Raw genomic sequence first — 20,379 nt, forward strand, 5'->3', positions numbered from 1 at the left:
GGGGGGCTCTCTGGGAGCTGGGGCTGGCCCCGTCTGCATGCAAGGACTGGCTAGCATGGAGACTCTTGGTCATCTTGGAACCAGGCAGGTTTGGCCTGTCCCTGGGAGACTTGTCACAAAAGTGGGGCTCCAGTGTGTGTGCTAGGAGCTGAGGAGCACGGCTGTGCTTCACACCTCCTCAAGGCCTGGTCATGTCTTCCCGGTCTCTCTTCTGCACTTGACCCCTGCAGACCCCCCACGCCAGCCCAGCGGAAGAGACCCTTTGAACCCGCGAGGCTCCCTGCTGCTCAAAACCCACCCTGTGTCCACACAAAAACTTGCATACCCATGTGCGTAGCAGCACCAGTCCCAATCACCAAAAAGTGGACCCAGCCCGCATGTCCACTGACGGATGAATGGCTAACACGTGTGGCGCATCCATACCACGGGATATTATTCAGCCGTCAAAAGGGGTGCAGTTCTGACAGACGCTACGGCACAGACCAACTTCTAGAACCTCACACTAACTGAGAAGAGCCAGACACCAAAGGTTACATATTATAGGATTCCACTTGTATGAAGTACCCTGAATCCATAAATCCGTGGACAAGAAGGAGCACGGTGGGCGCCAGGGGCTGGGGGAGGGGACGGGGGTCCGTGTGTAAGATGAGAAAGTTCTGGAGACAACAGCGGGAACGTGCTCCATGGCCCTGCACTGTGCACTTACATGTTGCCCCCAGTGGTCTATTTTACGTCATGTGTACGGCGCCGCACGCACACCAAAAGGAGAGATGCCCGGGCGTGTGCCGCAACAGGGATGAAGCTAGAAGACACCGTGCTCCGTGGAAGAAGCCAGACCTGAAAAGCCTTGTGTTACGTGACTCCATATACGGGAAATATCCACAACGGACAAGTCCAGAGACAGTGGGAGGAGGTCAGTGGTGGTCTGGGGCGGGGGCCACGGGGGAAATGCTGAGTGACTGCTTGTGGCTACACGGTTTCTTGGAGGGGTGATGAAAATGTTCTAAAATTGACTGATGGTGGTTGTACAACTCTGCGAGTGGACTAAAAGCTCTGACACTGTACCCTTTAAATGAGGGGGTGTACAGAATTATGTCTCAATAAAGCTATTCTACTTAAAAACAAAGAAAGATGCCCTTGGCTCCCACTGCCTTCTGAGCACAGCCAGCCTCCTGGGCACGATATTCAAGGCCCCCTGCCCCCATTAGAGCCCCTCAGTCTAATTTGAGCCCCCTCCTACCCACCTCCCCAAACCCCAGCCCCGGACTTCATGCACCTGTAATTTTGAACTGCGTGCCCCAGCCCTGCCCCACCACTGAGCTGTCTCCAGCAGTGGGCCCTCAGGAGCCTGGTCCACTCACGATATGTGTGCTTCCGAGAACCCATCTCCACCATCTCTTCCCTCAGGGCCCATCTCCTGCCTCCTCAGCACCCCTTCGATGCCTTGCTTGGAGATGTCCACCTGGGCGTGGGGTGGACTCGGGGCTCCTCTGGGCCTGGCTTGTGGGTTCACCTCCTTCATGCTCCTCCCAGTACCCAGCACAGTGCTTGGCATGCATTCCTTCATCCATCCACCCACCCACCATCCAGCCATCCACTCACCCACCTGCCATCCAACCATCCACCCACTCACCCACCATGCATCCATTAATCCACTCATCTACCTACTCATCTATCCATCCACCCAGCCACACACCCACTCACCCACCATCCAGCCACCCACCTACTCACCCACCATCCAACCATCCACCCATCCACCCACCCATTCAGAAAACAGTTCCTGAGTACCCACCCTGCACGTGCCTTGTCCTCAGTGGGAGGACGTAGCTGGCCCAGGATTAACACAGTCAGGAGGGAGGTCTCAGAAAGACCCACCTTCTCTCCTGCCTCTGGCCCAAGGCCGCCTCTCTCCCCACCCTCCATGGTCAAGACACAGGTCAAAGTTTTCACTGTCCGTCTGGGCAGCCCGTGACATCATGAACTGCGCTCACCTCGGCTCCCAGGGCCCAGACCCTTGATTTTCTTTCTTTCTTTTTTTTTTTTTTAAGATTTTGTTTATTTATTTGACAGAGAGAGACACAGCGAGAGAGAGAGAACACAAGCAGGGGGAGCAGGAGAGGGAGAAGCAGGCTTCCCGCTGAGCAGAGAGCCCGAATGCGGGACTCGATCCCAGGACCCTGGGATCATGACCTGAGCCAAAGGCAGACGCTTAACGACTGAGCCACCCAGGCACCCCCCTTGATTTTCTTTGTTGTTGCCATCATGACAGGTCTTCGCTCACAGCCACAGGCACCGGCCAGGTGAGCCCAGCTGTGCCCGGCTCCTCCTGCCATGGCCAGAGAGGCATGACAGCATCTCCGAGCCCAGGTCCAGGAGTGGCCTGACAACTTCCTAGCCACCCCCACCTGCCTTTCATTTCAAGCAAAACAGACCCTGCTGTCTGCTGTGTTCTCCCCACGCCCGGGGCTTTCCTGCTGCCCGCCCCCACACCCATACTTGGTGCCTGGAGGTGTCCCAGGAAGCAGACTCTAGCGTGCTATTATGGACTGGCTCGCCCCAGCCATCTGGCAAGAGCCCCGCTGCTGGCGCTCAGTGCTGTACTGCGAGTTCCTGGCACAGGCAAGTGATCGCTAGAACTTTCTCTAGTGGTGAACTGGGATGGGACAGACACCTATGGGAAGAGAATGTCCTGGGGGTGCAGTAGTAGTAGTCGAACGCTGGGGGGGAGCGCAATGATCAGAGCCCCGGCAGCGGATGCAGGCGGCTGTGAGCGCGCTGGAGGAAGTCGACGGACGGCCGAGCGGGCCAGCCACCCACTCAAGGCCACGTCTCAAAGCTGGGGCAGTGTTTCAAAGCATAGATAAGGAGGCTGTCGGCCCTGTAGCTGTAAGACAGAGGGAGGAGGGGCTCCAGGGAAGGCTGAGCTCTCCAGCCGGCGGTCTCCCCTGTCAGGAGTGGGGCCTGATTGGGAGGACTGGAGCCAAGAGCCTCGGAGGTGGGGACAGCTAGGGGCAGCCCACTGCAAACTTGCCCCCCCACCCCGGGGCTCCCTCTGGAGGCCCTGGGCTGGCAGAACTGGACACGCCCACGTTGAAGGCTAGTCTCTCCCCTGTCTCCCCAGAGAGGTCACACCCCTGTATCCTTGGGCTAGCGGTCTGTGTCTTGCACTAAAATGGAAGAATCTTAGTTTTTTATTTCCTTCCTTGAAAAGCCCCTTTGGAAGTGTCACACACCATGGCCATTCACTGCTTTGGGGCACCATCCCTTGGTCCTCCAGAGCCTTTCACAGAGCTGGGCACTCCAGGTGACCACGGGAGACAGTTTACTTCGCTGTGTGGCCTCTTTTGTCCTGTTCCCTAAGACAAGCTCTATCTTCATTGCTTTTAGCCACAGGCTGACCAAATAACCCCTCCTAGATCGCCTCCATTTTTCCTGCACCAATTTCCTTGTTAGGGTTTATAGTGGGCTGAATGGTGGACTCCCAAAAGATATGCCTACATCCAATCCCTGAAGCCCCTGACCTTATTCAGAAAAGGGGTCTTTGAGCGCCGCCTAAGTGGCTCAGTTGGTTACGTGTCCGACTCTTGGTTCCAGCTCGGGTCATGATCTCAGGGTCATGAGATCGAGCCCCGAGTCAGGCTCCACACCCAGCTAAGATTCTCTCTCTCCCTCTGCCCCTCGCCTGCCCCCACTGGCTCTCTCTCTTTCTCTGTCTCTCTCCCTCTAAAAACAAGGGGGTGAGGGACCTTTGCAGGTGTAATTAACTGAGAATCTTGACATGAGGAGATCACCCTGGATTAACTGGGCCCGAAATCCAGTGGCAAATGTCCTTATTAGAGACACACAGGAGGGAGAGGCCATGTGAAGGCTGAGGCGGCCATCCGGGTGATGCAGCCACAGGCATGGAAGGTGGGCATGCTGGTGGCCACCAGAAGCTGGGAGAGAGGCGTGGGGTAGACTCTTTCCCCCAGAGATTCTAGACAGAGTGGGGCCCTGCCAGCAGCTGGGTTTCCTACTGGCCAGGCATGTAGGAATCTTGAGCCTCAAACACAGAATGAATGCAACTGCTCAAAAAATATCAAATACACTGAAATTCATGAAGTCATATTGCTATTTGTTTAAAAAAAACCCTGACTTTTAAAAATTCCCTTTGGAGGTTGGTAGAGCACCACCCCATTCTTCTGAAAACTGCCAGGTAAAAGGAAAGAAGAAGGCATTTATTCTGCTTTTCCCATATGAACCATATTTCAGGGTAGCCAAACAGTTGACGAAGAAAATTCTTCCCCATGGAAGAATTCCAGAAGTAAAGTTAGAATCAGAAAATCACCAATTTCCAACCTTAATGAAATAACGGTCCTAAGTGACGATCCGTGGTGGCAGGTTACAATTACCCTGTGAGAGAGGGACGGGGAAATCTGGAAGGGGTACACCAGGCTACTGAGACCCCAAGCCCCTGGTCCCTCTTAATATTGAAAGACAGGCGCACCTGGGAGGCTCAGTTGGTTAAGCGTCCGACTCTTGGTCTCGGCCCAGGTCTTAATCTCAGGGTAAGGAGTTCAAGCCCTGCGTTGGGCTCCACGCTGGGCATGCAGCCTACTTTAAAAAAAGAGAGAGAGAGGACGCCTGGGTGGCTCAGTCGTTAAGCGTCTGCCTTCGGCTCAGGTCATGGTCCCAGGGTCCTGGGATCGCGTCCCACGTCCGGCTCCCTGCTCAGCGGGGAGTCTGCTTCTCCTCTCCCTCTGCCCCTGCTTGTGCTTGCTCGCTCTCTCTCAAATAAATAAAATCTTAAAAAAAAGAGAGAGAGAGAGAGAAAGCCCCCCACAGTATGTGCCTACCCACCCATGAAGGAACCTGGTCAAAAGCTGAGCTTTAGTCTAATCAAGGCTCCAGATCTAACCACCAGTTTTCAGAACACACAGAGGAGAAAATACATTAAGGATACCGTGGGGATGCAATCAGCCAAATCCAGGCCACAGATACTCCTACAGAACATAGGATCTGGCTCATTCCACAGTTCCGTGGCAAGGAGATAAACGCAGTAGCGAAGGCGTTACGGAGGAAGAGAGATGTTAAGAGACATGCAGCCAAATGCAGCCAAATGTTTGGATCCTGTTTCAAATTAAATATGTAATGGCATCTGTCGGATCACCCGGGAACTGTGAACACTGACCAAACGTCAGGTACTAATGAGCAATTGCTACTGGAGATGTGACCTGTCGCTGTGGTGATACATAGAAACACCAGCGTATCGGTAGGTGAAAGAATGTGGTGTCTGGCCTTAGCTGGCGTCTGTTTCCTCACGATCTATAATTAGCTCCCTTCAAAAAATCTTCTTCTGTGAGATATGACATGCGGGAATATGCCCACAGCAAATGTGCGGCTTAAGGCGACGTTATAACGGAAGAGCGCAAGTAACCAGCACCGGGTCAAGAAAGAGCGCGTCGAGGAGACCCCGTGGGCCTCAGCCTTTGCCCATCGCACTCCTCTCCGTCCCCGCAAGCTGGCGGCTACACACTGACATCCACGATCCCCGCTTTTTTTTTTTTTTTGGTACTTTTACCATCGAAATATGCAACCCTAAATGCTATAATTAGTGCTGCCTCTTTCTGAATGTTACATAAATGGAATCATTCAGTCGAGTGTTTTAGGGTGCGGGCTGGCTTCTTTCCCCTCCACGGTTGTGCTTCTGGGATTCATTCGTGTGTTGCACGGACTGTGGTTCATTCATTGTCAGGGTTCCGTGGGAACACGCCGCAACTTCTCTCCCGGTTTCTGAGAGCCCGGACACTGGACGATTACGGCCCAGGGCTGCTGTGTGCATGCTTCCCCATGGGCGCAGACGCACGCGGCTCCCCTGGGTGAGCCCCTGGGAGCGGAACGGCTGGATCACAGGTCCAGGGCCCTCGGACTTCGTGGCAAGGTACCGTGCAGAGCTGTATCCGTGTGCATGGGCAGCGTGGACAGCTAGCATCGTCCACAGCCCTGTCGTCGCTGGCATGTGGATGGGTCCATCTTTTTGTGCTTTTAGACGTTCCTGTGGATATGGGTGGTTTCACACCATCTTAATTGGATTTTTTTTCTTTTTTGAAAGATTTTATTTTTAAGTCATCTCTCCACCCAACGCGGGGCTCGAACTCACAGCCCTGAGATCAGGAGTCGCGCGCTCCACTGACTGAGCCATCCGGGCACCCCTTAATTTGGATTTTCTTGGTTACTTTTTTTTTATACTGTTGGCTCATCTCCTTTTCTTATTAAATTGCAGGAATTCTTTCTGTATCCTGGACGTGAGACGTGCACCAGTTTCCGAGTTAACGTCCGTCAGCTCCAAACCACCCTTCACCACCAGCCTGGAGGTGCTGGGACTTCGCCTGCAGCTGTGTGGGGCTCTGCCAGCAGGTGCTGCTGGAAGGCCACAAGCCTGCCTGCTCCCCGCCCCAGCTGTGCCCCCACCAGCCTTCTGCACCCGCCAGGCTTCAGCAGCAGTGTCCCTGGCGCCTGCGAGTCCAGTCGGCGGCTGCCAACCCCGGCAGGGCCAGGGTCCCGCGACTGTCCTCAGGGCAGCACCTCCGGGCCCTCCTCGGAGGTCTGGGTCCGGCCTGGGTCCAGGAGGCCCTGCCCTCCAGCCCAGAGAAGCAGCACGCCCCCAGCAGGGCCCCTCCTCAGAGCTCCAAGGGGCCATCTCTATGCTGCCTCTTTTTTTTTTCCTTTATTCTTTTCTTTCTTTTTCTTGTTTTCCTTATTCCAGCCTCTTCCTTGGTTCCCTCAGCACTAGAAGGCTAGCTGCGTCCTGCAGCTGCCGTCTCCATGGAGCTCAGGGGTCTAGGCTTCCAGTGCTGACGGTTTGGCTGGATGGTTAAGGAATGGAGAGAAACTTGCTGGGAGCTTGGTGACAAGGAGGTCTGGGGAAGAGGCAGTGGACGGTGTCCTAGACAGGACGCAGACTGTAAAGACGTCTGCATCCCCGGTGGGTGTCGCCAAGGCCCATCCCCTGCAGAGGAGGCTCTCAATAATCAGATGGACATGGGACCTGTTCTGTAAACGTTTTGGCCTCTTGCTCAATGGCTCATGTGTACAGTGATCATGGTTGGAGGGACACAGGCGCGGCTCAGACCACTCCACCGACCTCCACCACCGGAGCTGATCTGCCTACTGCCACTGCGGGGGGGCCTCGCCCACCAACAGCCAAGGCCAGTGCTGGGCCCTCGTTATGGCGCCCTTACATGGCGGCCCGCCAGCCAAGTGGTGGCACGCTTACAACACTGGACTGGTCTGTCATGGAGGAGACAGGAGTTCCATCCGTCTCACTGGGACAGACACGGATTCTGGACGAGGACTGGCTTTCCCTGCCCTTCATGGAGTTGGGCGGTGCCTTGTTGACCATCACGGTTTCCCGCACAACAGCGCTCCTGAGCGAGGAACTCACTCCTGAACAAAAGAAGCCAAATAGTGGGCTCGTGCTCATGGAATTCACTGCTCTTCCCTATGCTCCATCACCCAGAAGTGCCCACCTAAGAGCGAGTGGGGTGGCCCACCGAGGACATGGTTAGAGCACCACTTGGGAGCAACACCATGGAAGTTTGAGGTCCTCGCTCACAGATTCCAGTGAGTGTGTGCTTCGAACCAGAGACAGATACGGGGTGCTGTCTCCCCCACGGCCAGACTGCTGGTGTCCAGGACCCAAAGGGCACGAGGGGCAATGGCTCCCCTGATTTCTATTAACGCTTCACAGCGCTCTCTCTCTCTTTTTTAAGATTTTACTTATTTATTTATTTGAGGGGGGGGGGGGGGGAGAAGCAAAGGGAGAGGGACAAGCAGACTCTGTGCTGAGTACAGAGCCCAACGTGAGGCTCGATCCCAGGACCCTGAGATCATGACCTGAGCCGAAACCAAGAGCCAGAGGCTTAACCGACTTAGCCTCCCAGGCGCTCCTCACAGCCCTCTTAATCCCACTCCCACCTCTGAGCTCTGAAGGCTCAGAAGTCTTGGTTCTCTAGGGAGGAATACGTCTACCAGGGAGCCTAGAATGGCTCCTTTGACTTGGAAGATGAGAGGCCCACCTGGAAATTTGGGGTTCCTCATACCGCCGCATCAAAACACTAAGAAGTAGGTAGGGGTTTTAAGTCATCTCTACACCCAACATGAGGTGGCGCGAGCCAAGCTACTCATGCTGCTTGACAAAGTCCAAGTGCGGGGGACGATCCTGAAAACAGGAGACTCCACAGCTGGCTCCTGCCATTCTCTTTCATTTTGTTTATGGCAATCTTTATAATTGTGGGAATATTTCTGGGGTTTCATGATAAAGTGACTACTCATCTTAGTTACGCCTATCTAAGCAATCATAATGAAGCTAATTCCACGAAGAATTAGTTTCTATAGAACAAAATAACAAGACGGTCACGCTCTGTCTAGCACCTTTCTCTTTGCGTACTGTTTTTTAGTTTTAGCGAAAGCCAATAAGCAGAAATCAATAAAGGTCATGTTAATCATTACAAAGGAAAAATGAAAGAAGGCTATGGCCGTAATCCAGAAAATGATCTAAGACTGGGAAAAACAAAAATATCCTAACATATAAATAAAGTTCCTCCGAGGCTGTCAGCAGGAGATGCTTGCAACCTGATCCTGTGTCTGTGTCTCCTCATTCGCCGCCGCCGTCCTTTCCTACGAGAGACCCACCCCGGCTGGAGCTGGACTCCGGCAGGTGGTGCCCAACGGTGGGGCTCGACTAGGTAAGCCTTTCTACGAGGACGGATCGGACTCTGCTCGTGGGTACTGCAGGCCCCTCTGTGAAGGAATACAGAGTAAGAGTGAGCAGAAAGACAGAACTTAGAGAAGCTATGGGCCATAAAGAGTCAAAGGAACGACAACTCTTTATTGATACTATTAAGCATATGATTGAAAAAAGAGGTGTTAAGGTTACTCATGCTCAACTGGCTAGATTTTTGACCTTTGTAGAGACCTGTTGCCCTTGGTTTCCGAAAGATGGTAGTCTTGATATTAGAACATGGAACAAGATAGGGGAGGAAATGCGGTTAGACTATCCTAACCATGGTCCTGAGAATGTACCCGTGGAGGCATTCTCTTTATGGACATTGTTAAGAGATATGTTAGATCCTATGCCTAGCTCACAAGCTTTACACAAAAAATTACGGGAGACACATAACGCTGCCCCCACTGAAGAGACACCTCTATTACAAAAATCAGCCTCTCAAGTACTGGTAATAAATGAAATCAGAGGATGAGGACAAAGATAATAAAAGAGTTGAGGGGAGAGACGATCAATTGTCCTCCGAAGATGAGGTAGCCCTTGAGGAGGAGGCTGCTAAATATCATGAACAAGATTGGGAACTTTTTGCAAATGCCACAGCCCCTGAATGCGGCTCTGTGATTAATCTACATAGTTAAAAGTTCCACAGAACAAGGCCTTAGTTCGTAAAAAACCCTTGCCAACTATTAAGAATATTGGCTTTAAGGGAGCAATGCCGGAGGCCTTGCAAGATGGGGATTTAACCTTTAAATGTTTTCCAGTGACTTTTGATGATGAATGGGACGAACCTCAGTGGGAACCACTCCCTTATAAGGTCTTAAAGGAACTAAAAAAGGCCTAGACACCCTGACCATATGGAGGTGGTCACGGCATGTGTGGGTCCCCCTCGTGCTCTCTTGGTGCAAGGTCATGGCCAGTTACAGGTAAACAAGATTAATCATACCTATTATGTATCCTGTTCAAAATGTACATTAACTAATTGCATTGATCCAACTGTTGGACCAACTGTCTTTATAGTTGTTCATCAACCTCCTTACGTAGCGTTACCTGTAAAATTAGAAGAACATTGGCAGGATGATCCTGGCATGTATACGATTCAGCTTGTAGGTAAAGCCTTACGCCGCCCTAAGAGATTTATTGCGGCACTTATATTAGGTATTACTGCTCTTAAAGGAATCCTAAGTTCTTTTGCTGTATCTACAACTGCTTTAGTACAGAAAATATATACTGCACATCATGTGGATAGATTAACCCAGAATATTTCAACTGCACTTTATTTGCAGGAACAAATAGACAAGAAGTTTGAGGCACGATTAAATGTTCTAGAGAAAACTGTATTATATGTAGGAAATCAAATTCAAAATCTCAAAACTCGGTTAACCACTAGATGCCATGCACAATATAAATGGATCTGTGTCACTCCCCACCATTATGATTCCTCATCTGTCCCTTGGGACAATGTCAAAAATCACCTATTGGGAATATGGAGCAATGATAATGTATCCTTGGACTTAAACTCCTTGCAAGAAAAAATTAAAGACATTAGTTTGGCACATGTGTCCTCAGCCACAGCCTCAGAAGTTGCAGATTCCTTTCTTGCCACTTTGCAGAAATACACCTGCACTACTGCCTGGTTTCCATCCTTCATCAATCTAGGTATATCAGCACTAATTATTATCTCCCTTTTGTTTCTCTTTCCAGTCTTCGTCAAATTACTAAGTAGAGGAATAAAACAAATTCATTTGGAATTGAAGACTTTGCAACTGAAGGCCAAAGATAAAAAAGGGGGAGATGGCGCGAGCCACGCTACTCGTGCTGTTTGACAAGGTCCAAGTACGGGGGACGATCCTGAAAACAGGAGATCCTGAAAACAGGAGAATGGCTCCTGCCATTCTCTTTCATTTTGTTTATGGCAATCTTTATAATTGTGGGAATATTTCTGGGGTTTCATGATAAAGTGACTACTCATCTTAGTTACGCCTATCAAGCAATCATAATGAAGCTAATTCCATGAGGAATTAGTTTCTATAGAACAAAATAACAAGACGGTCACGCTCTGTCTAGCCACCTTTCTCTTTGCGTACTGTTTTTTAGTTTTAGCGAAAGCCAATAAGCGGAAATCAATAAAGGTCATGTTAATCATTACAAAGGAAAAATGAAAGAAGGCTATGGCTGTAATCCAGAAAATGATCTAAGATTTGGAAAAACAAAAATATCCTAACATATAAATAAAGTTCCTCCGAGGCTGTCAGCAGGAGATGTTGCAACCTGATCCTGTGTCTGTGTCTCCTCATTCGCCGACACCGGCGGAGCTGGACTCCGGCAATGAGGCTCGAATTTCCGACCCCGAGATCAAGAGTCGCTCGCTCTTCTCACTGAGCCAGCCAGGCGCCCCAACACTAAGAAGTAGATTACCTTGCTGGCTGGGGCGATGGATCCCTCATACCAAGGAGAAAGTGAGTCGTTGCTTCACACTGAGAGCAGGAAGAAGTAAGGCTCGAACTGGGGGGATTGTCTGAGGTACGTTTTAGCATTTCTGCCACCCAAAGTAAAAGTTAATAGAAAGCTACCACAAAATAAATAAATAGGATCATTGAAGGTTCATGCCCTTTGGGAATGAAGGTATAAGTCACCCCAGTAGTTAAAAAAAACTTGCCCAGCTGAGATGCGGCTGAGGGCAAGAAATTCTCGACAAGGACTGTGCAGGAGCGAGCACATAGCAGCTCTCCATCGTCCCCCCACCCCCACTGCCTGTTAAGCATGTATGTTTGTATCTCCTCATCCCCTTTATTATTTTCAGGAAGTGTTGTTGGAAGCGACTTCGCAATTTAGTTTCAGGGAGAAGGATATTCAGACGGAAGGAGACCCGAATCAGAAAGGTCTGTTGGACTTTGCATCTCCTCCAGCTGGGGAGAGGCCAGATTGTCTCACTCTAGTATGGAAGAGAGTGGCATCTTCTTAGGCAGACATGTGGAGCTAGGTTTTGGGGTTTTGCTTCTGTTGTATGGGGTTCCAATATGCATAGAAATGTGTGTAGGGCAGCTGAATGAATGAAGGGCGGGACTGTGCCCGTTCTGTAGTTTTGGCCTGTCACCCACGGTCTTTGCGTTAAACATGATCCAAACATCCTTTACGCTCTGCTTTGTGATGCTCCGACCAGGACTCTGCGAACCTCATTTGTCCCTTTGCCAGAGTCTTCCTGGTAGGCTCTAGGAGACAGACTGGGAACTGCAGAGGGAGGCCAAACTTGCTCCTTCCTCTCTGCTTCCTGCAGGCTTCCTGCCAGTGTGCACGCCCCAGCAAAGATTTTTCACTTTTTTTTTTTCCCCCTGAAGCAGCTGCTGAATCCAGTCTGTGGTTTTCCCAACAAGCACAAAATCCACTTTATCATGTTGCCAGAGGCAGCATCTGGCTGGCGTCCCTTTCCCGGGGTCTGGGCCCCCTGCTACTGGGGCACTCAGTGCAGAGACACCAGCTCAAGCTGCTGGTGCCCCCTCCTCAAAAGTCTGAGTTTCAGCTCCATACCGTCCCTCCTCTGAGTTCCTAAATTCTTATAGAGTCTCCATAATAGTACTTTCAGTAATAGGACCCTCCTTTGCTCCTTTAGGTTTTGAGGTGGTAGTTGCTTCCTGTTGCCGCTACTTCTGAGAAACTTTAGACGTTTTTATTTTATCTTGACAGTTACCTGGTTAATAACTCTGTGCCTGGGCACTTGGGTGGCTCAGATGGTTAAGCGTCTGCCTTCGGCTCAGGTCATGATCCCAGGGTCCTGGGATCGAGTCCCGCGTCGGGCTCCCTGCTCCTTGGGAGCCTGCTTCTCCCTCTGCCCCTCTCTCTCTCTCTCTCTGTCTCATGAATGAATAAATAAAATCTTAAAAAAAAAAAAAAAAAAAAACTCTGTGCCTTGGAACAACCCCTTCCATTAACTTCTCTCTGGTCAACTCATTGGTGGGATTTCTGTCTTGGAACTGGACCCTACGTCCCTTCCCTTATCAATGACATATAGATTGCAAATTTCCTCTCATCTCTGTGATTTTCCTTTTCACCTATTTTTTTTTTTAATTCAAGTTAGCTAACTTTTTTTCCACTTTTAAAATAAACTTTTTAATTTAGGAAAGTTTTAGATTCACAGAGCAATTGCAAAGATACTTCAGAGTTCCCATATATCCTGTGTATATGATGTATATGTGTTTATTTCCTAGTGTATGCCTTTAGAGTTCTCAGTTTCCCTCCAGGCATGATTTTAACTGCATCCTACAAGATCTGGACATCTTGTATTTTCATCCTCATTCCATTAAAATACTTTACAATTTGGGGGCGCCTGGGTGGCTCAGTTGGTTAAGCGGCTGCCTTCGGCTCAGGTCAGGATCTCAGGGTCGTGGGATCGAGTCCTGCATTGGGCTCCCTGCTTAGCAGGGAGTCTGCTTCTCCCTCTGACCCTCCCCCCTCTCATGCTCTCTGTCTCTCATTCTCTCTGTCTCAAATAAATAAATAAAATCTTTAAAAAAATAAAATAAAATACTTTACAATTTGTATTGTGAGTTCCTCTTTGACCCATGAGAAATTTAGAAATGTTTCTTAATGATGAAAAACATATGCTTTCTTCTAGTTATCTTTTCATTGTTGTCTTATAGACCATTCTTCCTGTGGCCTTATTTATGTATGATCTGAACTTTGAAATGTGTTGAAACTGACTTACCGCTGGCACATGGTCTGTTTCCTGAATGTTCTGCGCCCTTGTGCAGGACGCGCATTGGCGGTGTGGGTGCGAGGAGTGCATTCCCGGGGCAGGGGTGGGGGCGGGTGGGGTGCAGGTGCAGCGTCCCATGGACGCCCTCCTTGACCACTTTCTTCATCAATGCTGCGGAAACCGTGAAATACACCCGGTAAGGGAGCGAGCAGACGCCACATGAGGGTATTATTGGTATGCCTGGAGGGGGTGCGGAATTCTCAGGGACAGCATGGGGACAGGGGAGTTCAAGACATAATTTTGAGAGAGCCCTAAGGGGACAAACTTGAATTATTTACGTTTTAATTTTTATTTAAGTTTTAGTTAACATACAGTGCAATATTGGTTTCAGGAGTAGACTTCAGTGATTCATCATTTACATGCAACACCCAGTGCTCATCACAAGTGCCCTCCTTAATACCCATCCCCCACAATTATTTTTAAAAATGTATAGATTATTAGAAGCAAGGATGAGGATAGCAAACGCTACAGCACTGCCAAAAGTACCCGAGCAGCAATACAAAACTACTGTCAATAAAATGCTCGGACCAACAGTGACGGAGGCAGGACGGGGAGACAGTCGCTCCCGCCCATTGGATCGTTTTGCTGGCCTGCCCAGACTCGGCGCTCGGCTGGGCATGCCTGCGGGGCTGCCATGGAAACGCGGCCGCAGGCCAACCGGCTCCGCCCCCGCCCCGGAGCGCCCGGCCCCGCGCCCCGCCCGGCTGTCCGCGCGTCCCCGAGGCCCCTTCGAGGCCCCTCCGCGCGGGTGACTGGGGCGCCGGCCAGCGACGGGAGGCGGGAGGTGATGGGGGGCGGCGGCATGGGGGCGCGGGTGACTGGGGCGGGAGGCCATGGGAGGGCGGGCGGCGGTGGGGGGAGCGCGCCTGGCGATGGGGGCCGCCGGTGACTGGGGCGGGAGGCGATGGGGGGGCGCAGGTGGGCAATGGGAGACCTGGACAGGGTGACAGGGAGACCCTTGGCGCGAGGCAGGGATAGGTGGAGGACCCAGGATGCTGGGGAGGCAACCAGAGGGGCCATGAAGGGCTCCCGGGCGCCCGCGCGGCGTTGGGGAGAATCTGCGGCAGCCAGCAACGAGGGCGGGTCTGGGTGAGCAGGGCCCAGGCCATGCAGAAGGAAAATCTTGCACGGCTGGAAAAGCGTTTTTTTTGGGGGGGGGAGAGGTTAGTGGATGCTTCCCTGTTTGGTTTCCACCTGACATCATTTTTCTGTCCAGCCCAGGGGCCCCCCAGCTGCCTGGAGCAGAAGCAGGACCCTGGTGGCTGGGTGAGTACGGACCTGCCTTCAACACAGGCAGCCTGAGCAAACCCCTCTCAGGCCGGGTGCTTGCCGGACCAGTCCCGAAACCTGTGCCCGCTCGGGTTCTTAGGACTTCCATTTCCCAGATCTATACACTGGCACTCCCACGGGCGGCTTCCCCAGTATCCCCGTTAGTTCATAAAGGCACTAGGAGTCGTCACAGGTCTGCCACTTAAACGCAGGCTCATGGTCTGGGTCACCCGACAGCAACTGAAATGGTGACATGCACCAGTGGCTTGGTTGGAGGCTCTGACCCCAAGAGCTGAGATTTTGTGCCGTAAAGCCTCCCCTTGCCGCTGGGCTGTCTCCCCGCCCCTGACAGCACGTTCATTTCTTTGTAGTGTCTGCCTGGGCGAGAGCTGAGGACACAGGACTGGCTCATTAGAGAGGCCCCGTGGCACTGGAAGCCGACCCAAGCACGGATCAGCGGAGGGCAGTTATGGGGACGGAGCTCAACGTCTGTGTAGCTGTACGATGTCATCTCATGCAGGGCACCAGATACATAAGTTAAGTGGGCGGAGCCGTGGTGTCGGAATCGCAGTGGACACCGGCCAGGCCTCCCCAGCTGGGAGCCTAGTCCCTGGCGGCTGGACATCTGATAAAGCGCGGTCCAGGGCGCCCCTGTGCCGCTCGCTGGTTCTCAGAGGTCTTGACGGTGCCCCGAGGCTCCTCTCAAGTTCCCTCGCATTGCATCCCTCCTGAGGGTGTTGCCTAAGCGTGGCCTGAATTCGTGCTTTTTACCACTGAGCTAAGTAAGGAACCATCAGAGCCGAGGGCTGGCGAGGTGGTTGATGAGTGCCCGACGTGCAGAGCAGTGGGCGGCTGCGCACGCCCAGGACTGGCTCCGCGAGGCCCGGTGCGCGGGCGCCCAGGCGCGGGGAGCTGCGGGCCAGGGATGAGCGGCCGCGTGCCGCTGGCGGAGAAAGCTCTGTCGGAGAGCTACGCCCGGCTCCGGTACCGGGACGCCTCCCTGCTCATCTGGCGGCAGCAGCAGCAGCGGCTGGAGTCGGCGCCCCGTGGGACCTACCTGAGCCGGAGCCGCAGCATGTGGTACTCGCAGTACGGAAACGAGGCCATCCTGGTCCGGGACAGACACAAGCTCGGAGCATCCCGGGACACGGGCCAGTCCAAGTTCTGTGCAATCATGTAATTCCCGGTGGGACACCCGGGCCCAGGCGCTGAGCTGTGCGGAGATCAGGCCACGCTTCCCTCCCTGAGTGGCCTTGGCGGTTTCCAGGCCTCACTGGGAGATTCTGGAGAGTGAACGTGAAGCCCCAGCTGTGCTTCAAGAGCCCAAGAATGCTCGCCGGGTCTCCCAAGCCGTCTCCACGCATCACGCGGCCGGCGGACCCGGCTCCAGGCTCGCTTCCAGCCCTGCCAGCGTGCCAGAGACGCGGCTTTTCTCTTAGGTTTCCAAGCAGACCCAGCAAGAGGGACACCCTGGCTCCACACAACCTTTTCAAAACTTTCCAGGTCATTTCCAGTATTCCCTTCTGCCTGGTAAAGAACGGGACAGATCTAGAAGAAGGTGAAGGAGTTCGCGTCAGGCCCGGCCGAGCATCGCGTGCAGGGCCAGGTGGGGTCAGCGGCCAGCAGCAGCCGCGCGGCGGGGCCTTCGGCGATGAGGAACGGGCGTCCCGTGCAGTGCGCGGCGGCAGCTTCTACGCCAACTTCCACGTACTCGAGGGCGAGCATGCCAGGGCATCCACAAACATTCCAGAAACCAAGAGTTATCCTTAAGTTCCGCGTCCGCTGCTTCCAGAGATTTCGGACAGAATCTCAGGGCTGCAAAGGGCAGGCTGGGCCTCTGCGAGGAGGCGGCAGCCCATCAGCCCCATGGCGCCCCCATGAGGGCAGTTCTTGCGAGGCATTTGCAAAGGATGTGCGGTCCGCTGTAACTGGTCTGCGTGGCTTTGCAAATGTGGGAGTATCTTTTGTCAGAGCTGATTTTTCTAAATAAATATGCTTTGGGACACTCCTTCCTTCCCCACTCTTTTACCTGTTTGTTCAGAATACGTTAACTTGGCTTCAGGTTTGTTTTTTTCAGTAACAGGAGCATCTAATGATTGCTACAAACCCCATTACAGAAATGCATAAAGCACAGCAAAAGTGTCCTGCGCAGACAACCACGAGCAGCAGCTCTGCGTGTGCAACTGTGCAGTTCTAAAGGCACGGCCTGCACTGCGCATCTCGTCCTGGAGGTTTCCTCTTGCCCAGCCATCCAGACGGACATCTACGTCATGCTTTGAATGTCTGACCGGCAGCACTCCCGTGAGCCCACAGGAGGGCAGAGATACTTCCCGTTGCTGCCCTGCACACAGCATGCCGTGAGCCTCGTCGGACGTGGATCTTTTTGTGGGTGTGCAAGTTCATTAGCAAGCATCCCGGAAGTGGAACTCTGGGTCAGAGCACGTTCCCCAAATGTCAAAATGTCCAGCCAGAGGCTAGGCCTTAGTGATGGATCCTCGGCTTGCCTGCTGTGTGGGTCAGGAGGCTTGAAGTCACGTTTCCTCAATCTCCTCCCGGAGCTGAAGAGGGAAGCTGGCCCCATCTACACCGAGTAAGATCTGCCGTAAGGGCCTGCTTGTCCAGCAGCCCTGACACTGGGATTACCCGGTAGATCGTTCGCTCAACATCTTTGCAGTTAAGTCTAAGTCCTGCTTGGGAAGAAAGCAAACTGCAGAGACTCGTCTGGAATGCCTTTGCTGTATGTTGATGTGAGCCTCAGATTAACCTGAGTACGGGGGGCGGTTAATCTGACCCCAGGCATGGAAAGCACCTGGGAAGACAAGCACTGGCCACGGCCGAGGTCTGCATAGGTCAGGGTGTGCAGGTGACCGACATGCACTGGCTGCCCATATGACAGCAGGTGCTAAGCTGCTCAGAGCCTAGGAAGCCACCATCTGCCAAAGGGGAGCCCAGGCGGCTGGTTTCCACGGCCGGGGCTGGAGCCACCGAAGTGGGCACGGCCCAGTCCCCGTCCTTGGGGAGGTCAGCCTGGATGAGGTGGGGAAGAGTCTGCACAAGGATGGCATGTGCTGAGGGGATGCTGGAAGGGTGCCTGCTGACAGCCGGGGGGCAGGGGCTCGGGGGCTCGGGTGCCATCGAGAACCTCTCCCCAGGACGGCTCTGCAAGGCCAGGCGCTAACAGCCAGGACTGCTCAGAAAACAGTGTCAGAGGCGCCCGTCTGCCGTCCATGGCTCGCAGAAGCCTCTCCTCCGTGCCGGGCTCTGCGCTGAGTGCTGGAAGACTTCAGCAGACGGGAGACTGTGCCAGCAGGACAGTGTCTGCTGCCTGCCGTCCGGGAACCCGCCCCGGAACGTGCCCCAGCGCGGCTGGAGCACAGGGAGGCATCTGCCCAGAGAAGAGGAAGAGCGAGCGAAGACCGCAATGTGACCAAGGTTGTGCTTCTATGAAGAGGGCCGCTTGTTCTAGAGAACAGTTAGCGGAAAAGAAAGGCTACAGTGATGTCCCCCAAATCCAGGTGCCCTCCTGCCCAGGCTGAGGACCAGAGCTACTTCGACGGCCGAGCGTTCCAGCGTGTAAGCTTCAGAGCATCTCCACACGCGCACCCGCGGGGCTGGGAGCCACCAGAAAGCACAGGCAAAGGCACATACAGGCACCTTTTTTTTTTTGGTTTTATTATGAAAACAAAACAAATGCCCCAGGAGAAGGGTCCATGATTACCAGAAACATCAAAGAGTACTTTCTACCATTTTTATTCTGTTGTGTGGAGGCCAGCATTGCAATAAACAAGCTAAAACTACTTACATTGGACTCATTTTCAGTAACTGACATTTACAGGAATATACTAGAAACGGCACTAAAAAGTTTAAGAAAAGTTACGGTAAACTTGCATGCACATCATACAGAAAAGTAACAATTTAAATATAAAAAAGAAAAACTTCTGGAAGCGTGATGCCAGTATTGAGAAACAGGCTACACTGGGGGGGAACGCATCCTTTCTCTGGGTGGTGTTTTCCCCAGAGGGCTGTCACAGACGTGGATGTTGCATAAGAACAAAAAGAGAAACGAAAAGAAAACATATCTTACAGTTTGTAAGCAAGGTGACGCCGCCCAGCATGAGCACGGGTCTCTGCCCCCTGGGCCTCCGGGGCTCCCGTGAGGCCAACCTCCTAACCACATGGTTCCTTCCCCCTCGAGAAGAGGCCGTGAAATCTGCCCTCAGGTTCTCCGTGACACGACAGCCCTGCCTGTCCAGCTGCGGTCTCCCCGACAGAGAGACGTGGAGATGGCAAACACCCACAGGCTGACCTCGAGGGGGCTGAGGACGTTCCCCCCAAACTCAGAAGAGAACTCGGCTTTGAAGTCTGCACAGGAAGCCTTAAGAAACCACAGCACCATTGAACTACACTGCTCAGGATGGACGGCAGCCCTCTGCGCCATGGCGGCCTCCTCCTGGGGGCAGGGGAAAGGGGCAGAGGTGATCCAGGACCCATGTCTCCCGCAGAGCCAGCGGACAGTGAAGTGTTCTGAAATGCCTGCACTGTGCCGGGCTCGAGGACCACACGCTCCCCCACGTGACGGCTCACACAGGCGACCGCCCCCCACCATGCCCGCAGCTGGACAGGTGCTCCATGGGAGCCCCCCACACGCCCCCCAGCACCCTCTGCTCGGGGAGGCGCGCTTGCTGCACGTTGCCAGAGAGATCCTGCTTTAAGACCATCCATCGTGTCATGTATTAAAGTCCTAGTTTAAATATTCCGTTACAGATCTGCTTAGAAAACACCTCTGAAACACAAGGGTAACTCTAAAAAATGGCAAGTTGAAAAATCCACATATATTTTTATTATAAACAAAACTTAATGAAAAGTTTAACAAACTGGCTCAAAACTCACCAAGCGTCAGAATCACCAGCAGTAAGAAACATGGTAACCCACCACCCACCGCCTCATCAGTGCCGCGTCCGGCAAGGGCATCCGTGACCGTAAGGGCCGGTGGAACCTGAATCCATCTTAGGATTTGTAAAGACTGCCCCCCTACTCGGATACTGATGACCAGTCCCCCCGTCCGCCTGGAAACTCGCCACCAGACCCGAGGCAGGGCACCCGCAGCTCCGCCCCCAGCACCCACCTCCTAGGGAGGTCTGGGAGAATGCCCTATCTCAGTCATTTCTGTGCTAGCGGGAAAATGCTCGAGCAGGGAGCCCGGTGTGGTCTTTGAGGAGCAAACCCTCCTGCGGCCAGAGGCTCCTCCTGCCCCACAGCCCCACAGCCCCTGCCCTCGGGGCTGGGAGGTGAGGGGCGCCCCATGGGGGGGCCTGGATGGCCGGCCCCTGGCACTCGAGGCCGAAGCCACAATGCTCCGAGCTCAGGCGGGCCGTGTGGGGCGTCCCTGCACTCAAAGGCCGCGGGGCAGCCTCTGGGAAAAACAAAACCAAAACATAACCTTCTGTTAAACTCTGTATATTATTATTTTTTTTTTTTTTACAATAGAAAGTTAAAAATCAAGACTTAGATTTACTATACATTTTTTTCTCTCAGATTACAAAGTTTATATTATATAACTGGGGTTCCCTAAATTGATTTCTTTTAAAACAGTCCT

At 52.9% G+C, this 20,379-nt stretch overlaps 1 protein-coding gene across 1 annotated transcript; it reads left to right on the forward strand.

The window, feature by feature from the left end:
- Positions 1–15,708: 15,708 nt before the first annotated feature.
- On the forward strand, positions 15,709–15,963 carry BRD3OS (BRD3 opposite strand). The gene has a single exon (XM_044920556.1). The coding sequence runs from the start codon at positions 15,709–15,711 to the stop codon at positions 15,961–15,963; it is 255 nt and encodes an 84-aa protein (XP_044776491.1).
- Positions 15,964–20,379: the final 4,416 nt, after the last annotated feature.

Source organism: Neomonachus schauinslandi, chromosome 13 (assembly GCF_002201575.2).
Source record: "Neomonachus schauinslandi chromosome 13, ASM220157v2, whole genome shotgun sequence".
Taxonomy (NCBI): domain Eukaryota; kingdom Metazoa; phylum Chordata; class Mammalia; order Carnivora; family Phocidae; genus Neomonachus; species Neomonachus schauinslandi.